The 14,884-nt window shown below is 39.7% G+C and overlaps 1 protein-coding gene across 1 annotated transcript in view; it reads right to left on the minus strand.

The window, feature by feature from the left end:
* The window catches only part of SHPRH (SNF2 histone linker PHD RING helicase), a 72,168-nt gene extending 59,173 nt beyond the window's left edge, over nt 1-12,995 (minus strand). The window contains exons 1-4 of the mRNA XM_054570077.1: nt 12,903-12,995; nt 5,514-6,297; nt 3,135-3,264; nt 1,123-1,341 (exon numbers count right to left, since the gene is read on the minus strand). Coding sequence (XP_054426052.1) covers nt 1,123-1,341; nt 3,135-3,264; nt 5,514-6,152 — 988 coding nt within the window. The 5' untranslated portion in view covers nt 6,153-6,297; nt 12,903-12,995. The remainder of the gene's footprint in view (nt 1-1,122; nt 1,342-3,134; nt 3,265-5,513; nt 6,298-12,902) is intronic.
* Between the last annotated feature and the right edge of the window lie 1,889 nt (nt 12,996-14,884).

The raw sequence follows: 14,884 nt of genomic DNA on the forward strand, positions 1-14,884 counted from the left end.
TTAATGAAAAATTATTTCATTTTGGAGAAAAAACATAATCTGGTCTGTAGGAGATTCTATAGAGCTAACAATTTCTTAAACACATAAAGTTATAAGAAAAAAAAGAATGAGGGAAAGGGGATAAAATCTACATATTAAAAGAAACTTATGAGGCAGCAATCAATTCCAGTGTACAGATGTTATTCAGATTCAGATTTCAACAAACTGTAAGACAGTGAGAAAGGGGGGGAAGGAGGATGGGAAGGGAGAGAGATTTGGGGATAGTAAGGAATTATTGGGTTTTAAAATTCATCAGTACACATATATTTTATATCTGCTTAAAAGAACCCTTATCTTTTACTGAAATAAACTGATACATTAACAGATAAAATGATACAATTATTACCACTTCAAAATAATTCAGAGTATGGGAGGAGGAGAAATGGGAAGAAATAACATTGGCCATGAACTGATATCTATTTTCCAAAATAGAAAGTTTTAAAAAGTGAAGCCTGTTGGATAAAAAATTATAAGCTGAAACTCATGGGAGAAACAAGAACTATTCATGATTAACTAAAATAAGTCTGTATAGGAAGAATGAGAAATAGCCATGTAAAATTCCCTCATTATGCCCATCCCTTTGAGTGATAAAGAAGTAACATTTTACTTTATTATTTACTTTGTGTAGTAAATAAAATAAATGTACACCTAGGAAAATTAGATTAGTCACACATCTCCCACTTTTGTAAATCTACTCTGTCACTAATATTCAGCATCAAATAGTGAAGCTTCTTGCAGATGATTAGCAAGATTTCCCACCTGATCAGATTTCAAAAGCAGTTCTTAGTTGGAAAGGCATGTAAAAAATTGCTGGGGTTTTAAAGATTCCAATCAAGGAGGCTTTTACTTTGCTTGGAGAAACCTGGTTAAACATTTAAGGATAAGAGAACTCACAGATGAATTTCTCTAGACTTCAATTTTGAGAGATATCTCAGAAAATCATTTTGTTCACAGTAACACCCATTCTATCCTATCTTTTTAATATGATGTTTTTAATGATCAATTCCCCCTCCCCCCAACCCTAACTATATCTCATATAGTCTCTCTGATCAATATGCCTTTCTTGAAGCATCTTATACTTGCCACTAGCAGGAGCGCTTCTGAAATGCTCTTGTTGCAGCATCCAATTGACAGCCTCTCTTTGGTACGGTCTCAACACAGGAATCAATGCAGGATGTTGGACATCCACTTGGATGGACTGTGTTTCTTGCTGATGCGTTTGCTTCACAAAGTGATAGAGCTCATCAATGTCTTGTCCCTCTGGCTCGCTATCTGAATCCTCCTCATCCTCTTCCAACACATCTGTACATTCAACAACAATGTACTCAAAACAACCTGATCCACCTTTTATAACTACAAGGAATTCTTACTTCAAAAACATACCATGCACCCTCTCAACTCTGGGGAATTCATCAGTATTTTGTGACTGGAGGACCCCACTCTTAATTCTCTACTGATCAAAAATCTACCCATCCATCATTCAACTGCTACTTTTTCCATGGCATTTTCCCTCATTGGTTAGAATTAATGTTCTCCTCTGTAATATCTTTATTGTTCTTGTAATATCTTTATACTTTGGATATAGCGACGCATTGCATTCTGTCTGGAAGTGCAATCATCTACGTGTACTTGACCCTTCTACACTGAACTACAGTATTCTTCGAGGGCAAAGGCAGTCTTTTGTTTTTATAGTTCCTCAGAGCTAGCACATGCTTTGCCCACTGTAGATATTTAACAAACCTTTGAGGAACTACGCTTAAATATCTTTTGCAGTTTCTAAAAGGATAATTCATTTCACTTTTATATCTTCATATAAAAATATCCATATGCAGCCATAATTTCTCTTCATCTAATAAGGCAAGGGTTCCCACTGTATATCTTATGCTAAAAAAAGGCTTTGGTAGCAGCTGTAATCAATTAGGAGATACATGTGTAAACTGGTAACACAAATTTGTAAGAATATCCTACTCATTTTTTGGGCACAACTGCCATGTGGAAGATTTGTGCCCATTATAACATGAAAAAAATTTCAAAATCTTGAACAAATTAACAGACCCCCATTAGCTAATGATTTATTTCTGAATTGTTTCAAAAGGTCTATAAACTGTTACAAGACATAATGTTATATCCCCTATGACAAAAAGAGTACCACAAAACACATAATTCACTTTTCTCAATAAAAAATATGTCATGTAAGGTTTTTAAAACTTTACAATTAATGTTTAGTTATATGCTTGGTTATTTCAGACTGTTACTATAATTGTATAATCTAGTATTGATAACTGAATCGAAGTTTTCCTTTGAAAAGTTCATACTGTATTAAAAACAGAGTAATGCATTTAACTTTCAGAAGTCCAGGAGTGTTTAAAATCAATCCTTCCAATTCTGAAACCGGAGATTTGTTTTCCTCCTTTTAAGTTTTTAACATACAAAATGATTTACTTTTATTAGCATTATGAAGCTTTACAGACTCTCCTACAGAAATAACTAACAATCAAGCTAGAAACTTATTTTCCAAATATTTCAGTGTGAAAACTTGCGCCTGAAGTAACACCGTCCTACCATGAGCAGGACTTGGAGAATCTGACCTGTTTTCCCATAGTGCTGATGGGCAGCACCAAGGCATCCACCCTCTCCCCTGGGAACCAATGGCAGACAACTCAGTCCTGACCAAGGATGCAATGTCTTGCCATGAAACAGTAGCAAAATTAGCTGGTCTTTTGAGAATCAGACTCTTGAGACTATTTGTCAGAATGCAAAGGAGAGGTGGAATAGAAGGCCAGCCAAAAATCTCTGGCCACAACAAAATATAAACACAGGAATACTGAAAAATTCCAATCAGCTCAGATCCCTTTAGACTCTGCTTATTGACTCCGCAAACATTTCTTGACTATTTACTATAAGCTAAGCACAGTATCAAGCACACATACAAATTATATTAGTGAGTTCATTTCAAAAAAGTATAATTTTGTCATACAGAGATTTTTGTGGAGGTTGTTTAATTTTTATTATGGTTTTATTAGCTATTTTAGAGTTGGGGGGAAATTGCAACTCTTAAGTAACAGCCACCTTTTTAAGTTTACTTTAAAAATTACCTGTAATAATAAAATTATATAACTTTTCCATCACTCTCTTCATGAGTTGATTGAACTTTTTCATTCTTGAACTTGCATCACTCAAAAAGTCTAGTTTTGCTAAGCCATCTTCCAAAAGATAAATTCCAACCTACAAAGAATTGATCAACATAAAAACATTTTAATTGTACTAAGCTACTCTTTATGAGGATATACGAAAAACATTTTTTACCATCACAATTTAAAACAAATATTCGCAGTATTTGCCTCACAAACACAAAATATATACTTACCAAGTCTCCCTCACATATTTTCACTTTCAGTAACAAATTCATTCCACAAATGCACCACCTGCTATGTGCAATGCACCACTCAAGTTGCTAGGAAAAAAAATACTTCCTTAACTGGACCTAAACCTGGGGGATGTGACGAGAACACCAATTCTACTTCCAAGTCAATGATTTCCAAATTTGATGAGCATTAGAATAACCCATGAAATTTGCTAAGGGTGCAGGGTCTCCAGGAAGATTCTGACACACATGACAGGAAATAGATTTTGGAATCCCTGTTACTAGATCAAACATTAAAGTATAGGAAAACTGAATTTGATTAATGTTTTATGTCTTGATTTGGTGAAGCAATGCAGTATGAAGTTTTACAGTCAAAATATTTAAATTTGAATAATGACATTGGGCCTTGGCTGGTGTGGCTCAGTGGACTGAGTGCAACCAAAGGGCTGCAGGTTTGATTCCCAGTCAGGGTACATGCCTGGGCTGCAGGCCAGGACCCAGTTGGGGGCATGCAAGAGGCAACCCACACTGATGTTTCTCTCTCTCTCTTTCTCCTTCTCTTCCCCTCTCTCTAAAATAAATAAATAAATAAATAAATAAATAAAAATTTTTTTTTTTTTTAAAAAAAGAAGAATGACATTGGTATTTAGGACCTAAATCAACAACAAAATAATTGATTGGTTTTGACCTAAATGTTCTCATTTGCAAAGTGGACAGAAGCCTATTTGAGGTTGCCTAGATGATACAAGTTAAAAACTTCCTAACTGCAGATACCCATTAAGTGAAGTTTCCCTCATTTTCCTGGACCTGATTCCCTAATCATTGATATTCCCAAATTCTTTCACTGAAGAAGTATCCAACCCAGCATTATACAGGAATGTGTGGCAAAGATTATATTTCATTAACATTTTTACTCTGCCTTGTGTTCACTTAGAGATGGCTTGATATAGTAGCAATAGATGTTTAAATAGTTATAAAAATCAAGATCAAGGATCAAAGAATTGATCAAAACTTAATTGTGAGGGAGGTGGACAGAACATGGATACCCATCCATGAATTCTGACCTGTTATCCCTGGGCCAGAGTGCTGGCACCCACCAGCAACCAAGCGAGGGCACGACTGGTTGCAGGGTTTCACTGTCCAGGGAAGAATTAATTATATTTTTATGCTTCTAAACTTTCTTCTTTTTTACTGCCAATTCTGAAACTAAAATAGGGCTACAATGTAATTGCTTTTTAATGTGAGAAATGCATAAGACACAGTTTTCAACTCAACAAAGGTGAATTCAATATATTAGAATTTCTTTGCAAGTTTAAGCATGAAGGTATATTGACCTGCTTCAGAGTTTACAAAGTACATTTATTCACACTATCTCATCTGATTCTCAACACAACTGTATGAAGTAAAAAGAATGGGTATTATTTACATTTCATACAAAAAGAGGCTGCAGTTACAGCATTTAAATGATACACATAGTGACTTGCTAGTGAATAGAAGAGCTTGAGATGAGTAATAAATTTATTCAAATATTCATTTACTGAAAATCTCTTCAGTATCAGGCATTTTACTAGGCTGTGAAAATAAAAGACTTCATAGTCCAGTGAGGAAGAGGATCTAAAAAGTAAGTACACGGTAAGAGACCAAAGCAAAATTAAACATATGCATCAGGTATGATGGGAAAGGGCACATTAACACAATCCATAGAGTTTAAGAAAAGTTCTCCACTGACGAAGTAAACTCTGAGCTGAATATTAAAGAATAATCAGGAATCGTCAGAGAAGAGGAAGGGGACAGCCCAGGCAGAGGGGCCTGTGAAAGCAAAAGTGAAGACGCGGAAAGATGGCAGGGAATGTGCATCTATACGATGAGTAAAAAAGATACTGAGGACCAAAGCAACTCATTAAGAGTAGGGCTGGAAAGGAAGAATCAGGAAGATCTACTGGAAGAAGTTCAGCCTGAAAAAAATTAGCTGTAATATAGATAGAAAAGTGTACACTGAAACTTAATGATAGGCTGGCTTATTGCTGGCTTTTCAGACCTTCGTTCTAAAGGGACTTCAGAGAACACTGCCCAAAGAAGAACCTGAAGGGACACCACAGAAACTGAGTACCTTAATAATGTCATTTCCTTCTGGTTTCTGGTAAAGTTTTATTCTTCTCTTCTTTTGCAGCCACCCCAAATCTTCCAACATTTCACCACTGAAGGATGATTCCACACGGATACCCTTGTCACAAACACTGACTGGCTCGTTGAGTCCTTTTTCTTGTTTCTCTGCACCTATGCATTCTGGATGAGTATGGATTAGGAACTGACTGCTTGACTCTGAACTAATCAGCGTAAAACTCCTTTCAGAAAAGTTTTCTGTTAAACTCTGTTCAGGAAGAAGCTGAAGAGTGAATTCTCCTAGTAACGCTTTCCAAGAATTATCGAAGTGACTGGGAGAAATCACAATATTCAGCTTTGCAGATGAAGGAGAAACACTGTCAGCAGTCTCTTCTCTATCGATTGCTTTCGAGATGCTCACTGTCTCCGGACATCTCCTTTTATCTCTGTGAGCCACGTCTTCCGTTAGACCATCATCTAGGATGACGCAATGTGCAGAAGAGGAATCTGGACCTGGGTCGGGCTGCTCGTCATCAGTGAGGGTGAGGGGTTCATTTCTTCTGTCCTCGTGCATGTTCCAGCAGAGCTGCTGCTGCTTTGCTTCATCTACTTTCACCGGAGGGGCACGTTTCCGTCGGCTGCTCATCTTCACGTTTTCTTAGTTGGTAAATATGAACTCTAGAAGACAAAGGCAACGGTAGGCATTCCAAGAGAGGGTTTCAGAGTTCAGGTGCTCCCAGATGAGAAATTCAGCATCAATTAATAGTCCATACACATAAATAACGTGAAACCTGCAGAGAGACACAAAAAGCAATGGATAATTTTTTTAAATAAGTCAAACATAGCTAAGGAGCACACTGAGCATACATTATCTCATGCAATATATGAATTCTGATGGTCTTACTGGTCATTAATGTTAACAATAATAATTTGTTGCATAAAATAAATTCTAAAAAAACATTTAATGAGCAGCATGGCAATAAAGCAAATCTCTCAAATATCCTAGCAACGCATATTTAAAGAATTTCAGTAACACATAAACTCTTATCATGACTACAGTATTTCAAATTTGTTTTATAATCCCAAATGGTTAACAAAACTTCACTTGATCCTTACGTAGCTGATAAAACCCTAAAAATATACCTCCGCTTTCAAAAGATGAAGATAAAAACACAGACATATATTTCTCTTTGTGGATCATCGGATAACAGGAATAAATGGGGTAGCCTGGCAAGGAATAGGTGGTGGCGGCGACTGGGGGCAACGGGCAGATAAAATAAGAGAAGAAAAGAATGTATGGAGAAAAGGAAAAAAAACCTTTGCTAGCTCCAAAGGGAAAACTGGCCTGAAAGCAGCATCTATGATGTAGGCCCCAAAAGTACCCTTCTTCCAAAATAATAGCTGATTCCTACATGAAACATAGAATAACTCACAGAGATTAAATGATAAAGTCATAATGATGGTTGGGACCTATTTCAACCTATTCCAACCATGTAGCTGGGGGGTGAGGTGGGGGTGGGGAAAGATGTATAAACAATTAAAAACTGGCTTCAAGTGCAGTTTTAGAAAGAGTTCCGAGAATTCCATTTTTCAATAAAATCCAGTCAGGTTATTTACAGAGCCCACACTGTGTACTCAACACTGCTATATTTTAGGAAAAGATATAAAAGAAGCATAAATCAAATTGTGGTTTTTAATTCAGTACAGACAGTAAATTACGTTTCGGTTTCTTCAATCCGAGCACACAGAGCAGCCTACAGCCCTCTCCTCCCACTAACTTCCCATCCCGAGCAGTCCATACCCCTCTACCCTCTCAAAGCCCCCTTCCCTAACTAGTCTGTTCCAAATCTAGGAGAGGATGAAAAATGTGTTTTAAAGAAACAATTCAGAAATACACAGTCCTGCTTAAAACTACCATATGAAACAGCAACAACAAACCATCAGGGAAAATCTTAGTTGACCAGAAACTCAGAGCAAGCCCTAAGAACCATGCAGGGGGAGTCAGACTGAAGAGCGAAGTGATGGTGTGAACTAGTACCAAAGACGTGAGCATCGCCGTGAGGGCTTCCATGTGCAACAGTGGCAGATCTGGTACCAAAACCCAAAGTGGGCCCAGGGCTCAACACAGAGAATAATGGAGCAATAGAGTAGGAACTGGCAGGTCCTTAGCTGCCCTCTCTCTCACAAAGGCAAGGCAGCTGTGGTGCGGATATCTGTTTTCTGGGAGACCGATGCCTAAACTAGAAAGATAGCCATTGTTACTGAGTACAGAAGAAAAAGCTTATGACAATCGACTCTGCCTGTAAGAGAGGTTTTCCACAGTATACCTGAAAAGAACAGAAAACAAGTCCCTTTTGACCATCCCCTTAAGCAAACTGTATAAGCCAAAACAATGAAAGTGAAGCAGGGAATCTGAACTGCAAAGATGAGCTCACAATAAACAATCAAACATTAAACGACCTTCAACAGGAAAATAAATCAATAAACTTTCACTGAAGGAAACAGATGAAGAAATCTAAATACAACTTTATAAGTCATACAATCAACATCATCACATCCTCAGGGAGTATACTGTTATCTTAGGAAGGATTTGTATAAGGACTACATAACAAACTTTTGCAAATCAGTAGTAAGACAACCAACCTTATGAAATATGGACAAAAATTTTAACACATCAGCAAAGATGATCTACAAGTAGCACGTAAGCATATAAAAATATCTTGACCATCATTAGTCATTAAGGCAATGCAAAGTAAACCCACAAGCTACTTGAGAAATTATATATCCACTAGAATGGTCAAAATAAAATACTGAGGAGGTAGTGCAACTAGAATTGAACTCTTATATATTCCAACAGGAAAAGTTTGTCAATTTCTTATAAAATTAAATACATACTTCCTGCACAGCCTAGTAATCTCACTCCTCGGTATTTACCAAAGAGAAACAGAAACACAGGTTCACGAATAAGACTTACACTTGAATGTTCATAGCAGTCTTATTACTAAAAGCCCCGAACTGGAAAAATCCAAATGTCTGTTACCTGGTGAATGGATAAACAATGGAAAACTATTCTGTGATAAACTACTATTACCACATACAATAACAAGGATGAATTTTTAAAGCATCATGCTAAGTGAAGGAAGCCAGATGTGAAGGACTACATACTGTATGATTTTATTACATTAATTCTAGAAAAGCCAAAAGCCCAGTAATTGATAGCAGATTAGTGGTTACTTGCATCCAGGAAGTGGGGAGAGGTGATTAACAGCCAAGGAGCAGGAAGGAAAACTTCGGGGTGACAGAAATGAACATATGCATTTGTCAAAACTCATCAAATTGCACACCTAAAATTGATGAATTTTATTATATGTAAATTGCACCTTAATAAAGCTGATTTAAAAAAGCAAAAACAAAAAAAAAAAACAGATGCAGGAGGGATTTAAAAATTTTAAGAGAATATTAAGAACTTTATTCTAATAAACTTGAAAAATCTAAATAAAAGGGTAGTTCACTTATAAAATATGAATGAAACAACTGGCTCAAGAAGCACAAAAATCTGTGTAGAACAATAACCAGAAAAGAGAAATGAGGAAATAGTACTTACCTACCTAAAATCTACCCTCGTTCCTTGCTCTTGCTGACAGAACTTTTCCTTTATTTAGGAACATGGTGGACTTATGACTTAAAAGGAGGGCAGTTTCCGTGGCAGCCCCACGGAAGTTGTTTCTGTCCGTGTAGTCCCATAAGGTTGCCACGAGCTGCCTGTGGCTATTTAACTGTAAGAGTAAACACTATAACCTCAGCTCCTCAGTCTCAGTAGCCACACTTTAAGTACTCGGTAGCCATGTGTGACAAATGGTTACTGTATTCGTACAAATATAGAGACTCTCAAAAGTGCAAAAAGTTTATCAAAAAGTGCTGGGTTTTGTCAGTTATGGAAGTCTACTCTATAGTCAGCGCTTGGTTCATGAAAGTGCAGGTGATAGGCTATAATCAATCTCTGACTCCAGTTAACTATTTTTCCAGCATCTCATCTCTGCCTTTACCTTGGAAGAATAATATGGCAAACCTCTAATAACCTAAGTGTTTATCTTTGTCCAGTTCTCCTCAAAGCACAGGCAAGAATACTGGAATTTGGTAATTCTGCTGGAACTTTGAGGATTTTGGCTATATCAGCCTATCAGTTAACTACAGCCACAGATATGCTGTATAACACACCACACCGAAGCTCAATGGCTTGAGACAGCAATCATTTATTCCCACAGATACACAGGTTAACTGAGGGCTGGCGGATTTGGGTTGGTCTCTGGATGAGCAGCCGGGCACTGCTTAATGTAGTTCCCATTCTCCTCATGGGACCGGCAAAGCAGCCCATCAGTGTTCTTATCACTGGTGGCGGGGGTATTAAGAGTGCAAACCCAATCACACAGGTATTTTTCAAAGAGCTTGGTCACAGCAAAACCACGAAGTTTCCACTGGCCAAAATAAGTCATGTGGATGAACCCGAAGTCCAGAGGTGGGAAAAGGCATACACTTCTTTTCTGGGTAGATAGAACTGCTCATGGCAAAGAGCGTGGATGTGAAGTAAGGGGTGGAGAGGAACTGGACCAGTGATACAATCTATTACTTTGACCGTGATAGAAACATGGCAATTATGGAATCATTCACTTAAAAAGCCCAAAAAGCAACTGGCTATAGTCTCACATCTGCAAAGAAGAGTGGCCTCCAGGAGAGAAGATTCTAATTCTAGCCTTGGTATTTACTGCGTGGCCTCAAAATAGTTACTTAACCCCTCTGAGCCAGTTTTCTCATTTCTAAAAAGGGGATGATGGCAGGATTGTGCTTACAAATAAAGCATATCATGTTAACAGAAATTTAGCATATACTCACTAAGTGCTATTTGCTATTATCAACATCCTGAGACTGCTATAAACTGATTTAGAACCACCAAACTTTAATGTGGCAGGATAGTAGACCACAGATTAGTCTGTTTCAAACTTGACTGCACATTCCAATCACCTGTGGAAATTTTAAAACATCCTAATGCCCAGGTAGTACCCCAAGCAATTAAATCAGAACTGAGCATACATACATTTACAACTAAAGTCTCATTTTGGTTGAATCTTTTCCTAACGGATCTCTATCAGGGATAAGATACTTATAACCATAATGTTACTTGGAGGTAATAAGTCAAATATTGGTATATCTCTAATTATATTCCAAATCCTTCTCCTGGTTTTCTTCACACCATATGAATCCCACCTTTGATGGTTCTACTTCTTCTTCCTCCTCCTTAAATATCAGTGTTTATGTAAAACATATTAAATGCAGTTTTCTCTAGGGATTGAACTTTTACAGTCCTGCATTTAAATGTAAATTCCTTTTCCTTGAAATGCTCTTTACAATTTTCTGTCATCGTCCCAATCTAACTCCCAAAACCTTCTGTGACAGGCCTGCTGAATTGAGGGCCTCTCCTCCTTGATTCCACCTGCTATGGTGTTCCCAACAGTTCGACTATGAACTACTTAAAGCTGGGCAGCAGTAGTATCCTATTCAGCATTGTACCTCCAATGCCAAGTCAGTGCCAGGATGGGAATGATAAACGAAATAAAGTGAAACAAAGACCTCTAACTCCATGAATACCCTCCCTTATTTTAAGGACCTAATAGCACTTTACTCACATTTCTTCTTGGATAAGAGTCTCTTAAGCACATTCTAGAAGACTATAGGTAATGTGAAACTATTCTTTATTATTTCTGGCCCAGAATGAGACAGACAAAACTGACTGACCTGTATCTTTAATTGCTAGGAAAATAAACAAAATCTTAAGCTAGTAAGACAATAAAACAAATGAGTATCAATTAAACTTAAATTCAGATTTTTTTCTGACCAAATTTTAATCTCATCACGTGACACAAATCCTGAATAACAACAAATCTATGGTAGACCTGGGTCTAGGCTGTTAGGGGCACAGGAGTCTATATTTGCTACATGCATAGGTCCAAGGTGAGCCCTCTACAAGCAAATCCCAATCATTACTGACGACTGAAAAGCTCCCAGCAACCTAACACTACCACAATCGTTTTCTGTACGATAACTCCAGCAGGATGAGAGTACTTTCATCTGTTGAACCTTAAAATATGTTAGTCACATAAACTTGAAAAATACCTCCATAAGACAATTTTTTCACCAGCAGGTTCTGTTTTTCCCCCAAATCTTCCTAGCCGGAACTCTTTATAAAAGATTAAAACAAAATAATTCTGGAAGAACAGTTCTTTTAGGCCAAGCAAAAAGATGAGATACACATATAAATGTAATAGCATCTTTCAAAAGTAAACTATTTTATTCTCAACTGCCAGTTTATTGGCTAACTGGTCCTTCAAAGCTCTAGGAAGCACAGGCTATCCAGGAAAGGTACACTTATCCCACTACTGCTGATTACTGTTTAGTTTTCAGCGTGGTTACCGACCATAAACCAACTAGTCTTTTCGGTGACAGTACAGATGATATCACGAGTCATTTCTAGTCATGGGAATTTCATCATTCTTGTTATTACTCAACAGAATAGTTAAAAATAGCTGTAATGACTAAAAATTTATTTTATTCAGTTAGAGCCTCAAGTTAATTTAAATATGAGCTGGAAAACACCAAACATCTAGGATTTCTACCTCGTGCCTAACGTCGAGGCGCTTAGAAAAAAAAGAACAAGCTTAATATTCATTATTTAATAATACTGCATATCTGACAGTGGCACAATCATCAGATAACACATCTTCGTTCATAAACCTGGCACCTACCACGGAGTCAACGTGCAAGGGTGGTTTTGAATGCGAATGTAATTAATCTGACTCCGAAGGTAACTGAGAACTTTCAGACTAACTTAGAAGCCTCGGCCTCCCCTTTCACGGCATTACAACCTCGCGCTCCAAGAAGATTAGGCAGCTGCCCAGTTCCAGCCTCCAGGGGCAGGTCTGCGGCGAATGGTGATACACACACTCAGTTTTCTTCCGAAAGATCCAAAGGCATTGCGAGGAGTCAGAGCAGGGCTGTCAGCGCCCGATCGCTGCCAGCAGCAGGCCGAGCAAACAAGCTACCACGAGGCCGAGGAGCGCGACAGCAGCCCCTCAGACGCTCCAACAAAACATTGCAGGCCCAAGTCCCCACGGAGAAGCACAGCCTCCTTTCCCACCACCCCATCTTTTCTCGGGGAAGCCGTGGCGGTCCAAAGGCCCGCAAGTCTGGGATGGGGACGGGCCAGGGAAACTCGCGCTGCGGCTCCCTCTTAGCCCTTTAGTTTTCAGGGCTCCAGAACAACCGAGGTCTCCCTCTTTGGGGCCTCCCTCTCTGTCCAGAGTTGTCTTCCATACCCGACCTCTGACCCCTGACCCTCCCTCACCTGAGCGCCTTCCTAGACAGGTTCTCCAAGCCTCTAGATCCTCTCTGCACCAAGGCCCTCCAATGTCGTCTCAGGTTCCGGGCACGCAGTCACCACCCACCGAACATGCGCTTGAAGTGGACACGCGCGATTTATGCTGGTTTGTGTTGGGGTTCCCGGGGGAGCCAGATACCCCAGCTCCTAGCTGCCGGGAGCGCGCCGGAGCGTGGGGTCAATGTGAACGAGCACGTCGAGTTGCCCCGCCCCCTTTCTCCGGCCGCGGCTTCAAGAGCCACTTCTACGCAAGTCCACACAGTTAAAGACTGAAACAGGATACAGTTGGAGTCTCGCGATAGTTCGGCCCACAACAGTAAATGTTACAGGATTGGCTGGAGCTTCTAAGTAGGAGGCGGGCTCTAAACAAATATAAACAAGGGCCGCACTCCTTGCTGAAGGGGTGGGGTTTCTTTGAGACGAGCGACGGAAGTGTTTTGCGGCTTTAATAAAAAGGCAGAAGAGAATTCTGCCAATGGACCATTTTTTATTGCTTCTAGATAGCAGGCACTAATTAGGTACGGATGAAGCTTATCTTCTTCCAAAAAGTTACTTTAAAAGACTGCGGGGAAATATGAGTAAATATTTTAAGTTGAGAGAAGAAACTAGATGTATTGTACTGAAGGTGGCCTTTGTGTATCTTGTCATTTTTTCTTCTCTTCAATGAGAGGTAGCCTCTTTCTCATAGGGGTAGGCTGACGCTTAGTTCAATTTGGATAACTCTGAGAGGCTTCAGCGCCAAGAGCCTGTAAAACAATCTCCAGGAATCAGCAGGCACTCGCTGATTAATGAGTACCTGATAAGGACTCAGCATTATTCTGGGAGGGGCAACTCTGCAGGTGTGATCGCAGAAGCACAAAAGTAAGCTCTTGTCCAGGGGAACGTCCTTTGTAGTTAACAGAGACAGTCCAAAGTAAGTCCATATCCTACTTCGAACAGAACGTCGTCACAGACCTCGATAGTCTGAAAGAGGCTATTTACATAAACTAAACCTTGTAAAATTCGACGCAAATCAGTTTTCCTTAGCCCAGGTTTCAAGAAGCAAGTTGAGAAAGTAGTGCTAATGCTGGAGCAGTGGGCAAGCAGAGCCCCTCTGCCTTGAAGAGCCAATGAGTTACTAGTACAAGACGTGATGTGTTCGTGCACAGGGGTCTGGCCCTGAGTGGGTCTGCCTAAGGGCAGCTGTAGTGTGTGGGTTTTTGATTTCCAGTAGGAAGGATTTCACAACGTGAGTCCAGGTGACTGAGGATACATTTATGAAAGCTAGGAACAGTGAAACAGGGATGGTCCTAGCATAAAAGAAGGAACAGCAGAGCCTAGGCTGGGCTGCCTTAACTCTCTGGAAAGTCAGAGAAAATAGGGCTTTGGGGACAGATTCAGGGGACTAGCCTGGGACACGTGGCCAGCTGCCCATTGCCTTAGAGTTTAGGAGATACGTGCCTGTGAAGAGAGAAGTGGGGGAAGAAGAAGGGGATGGCCTGGCTGTTCCCCCAGAGAAAGAGCCTTCGCCCAGCGCTTGCCGGTCCCTTTGTCTGGAGGCTTCTATCTCTTTCTTACAGGCAGGGATCTTAGTGGAGTTCTCAGGGGAGGGTTTCAGTAGAATATTCATCAGTTCTCCAGGTGTGCCCTTTTAGGGTCATGGTCTCCACTGATGGATTGGTCAGTGACAGGGCAGGGGATCTTCGGTCACTGCAATTGATTCTGGTGTCACCTGCCTGGTTTTGCTGCTTTTCTGGGCCTGGAGCTGAAATATAACGGAGGCCTGGAAGTTATCTCCAGGCAGGACAGGTTACCCTGGGGGTGAGGTCCTTTTCTTCCTGGTTTTGCCCCCCTGCCCTGCTGACCATCTGCACCTGGCTGTAAGTTGTGTTCAGCTACCTGTCCTTATGCCACTTGCCAAGGAATTTTGCTAGCTTCTCATTGTCCTGTCTCAATGGAACATTTCTTTG

The sequence above is a fragment of the Pteronotus mesoamericanus genome, unplaced genomic scaffold (genome assembly GCF_021234165.1).
Source record: "Pteronotus mesoamericanus isolate MK-2021 breed Mesoamerican mustached bat unplaced genomic scaffold, CSHL_Meso_final contig_20, whole genome shotgun sequence".
Classification (NCBI taxonomy): Eukaryota; Metazoa; Chordata; class Mammalia; order Chiroptera; family Mormoopidae; genus Pteronotus; species Pteronotus mesoamericanus.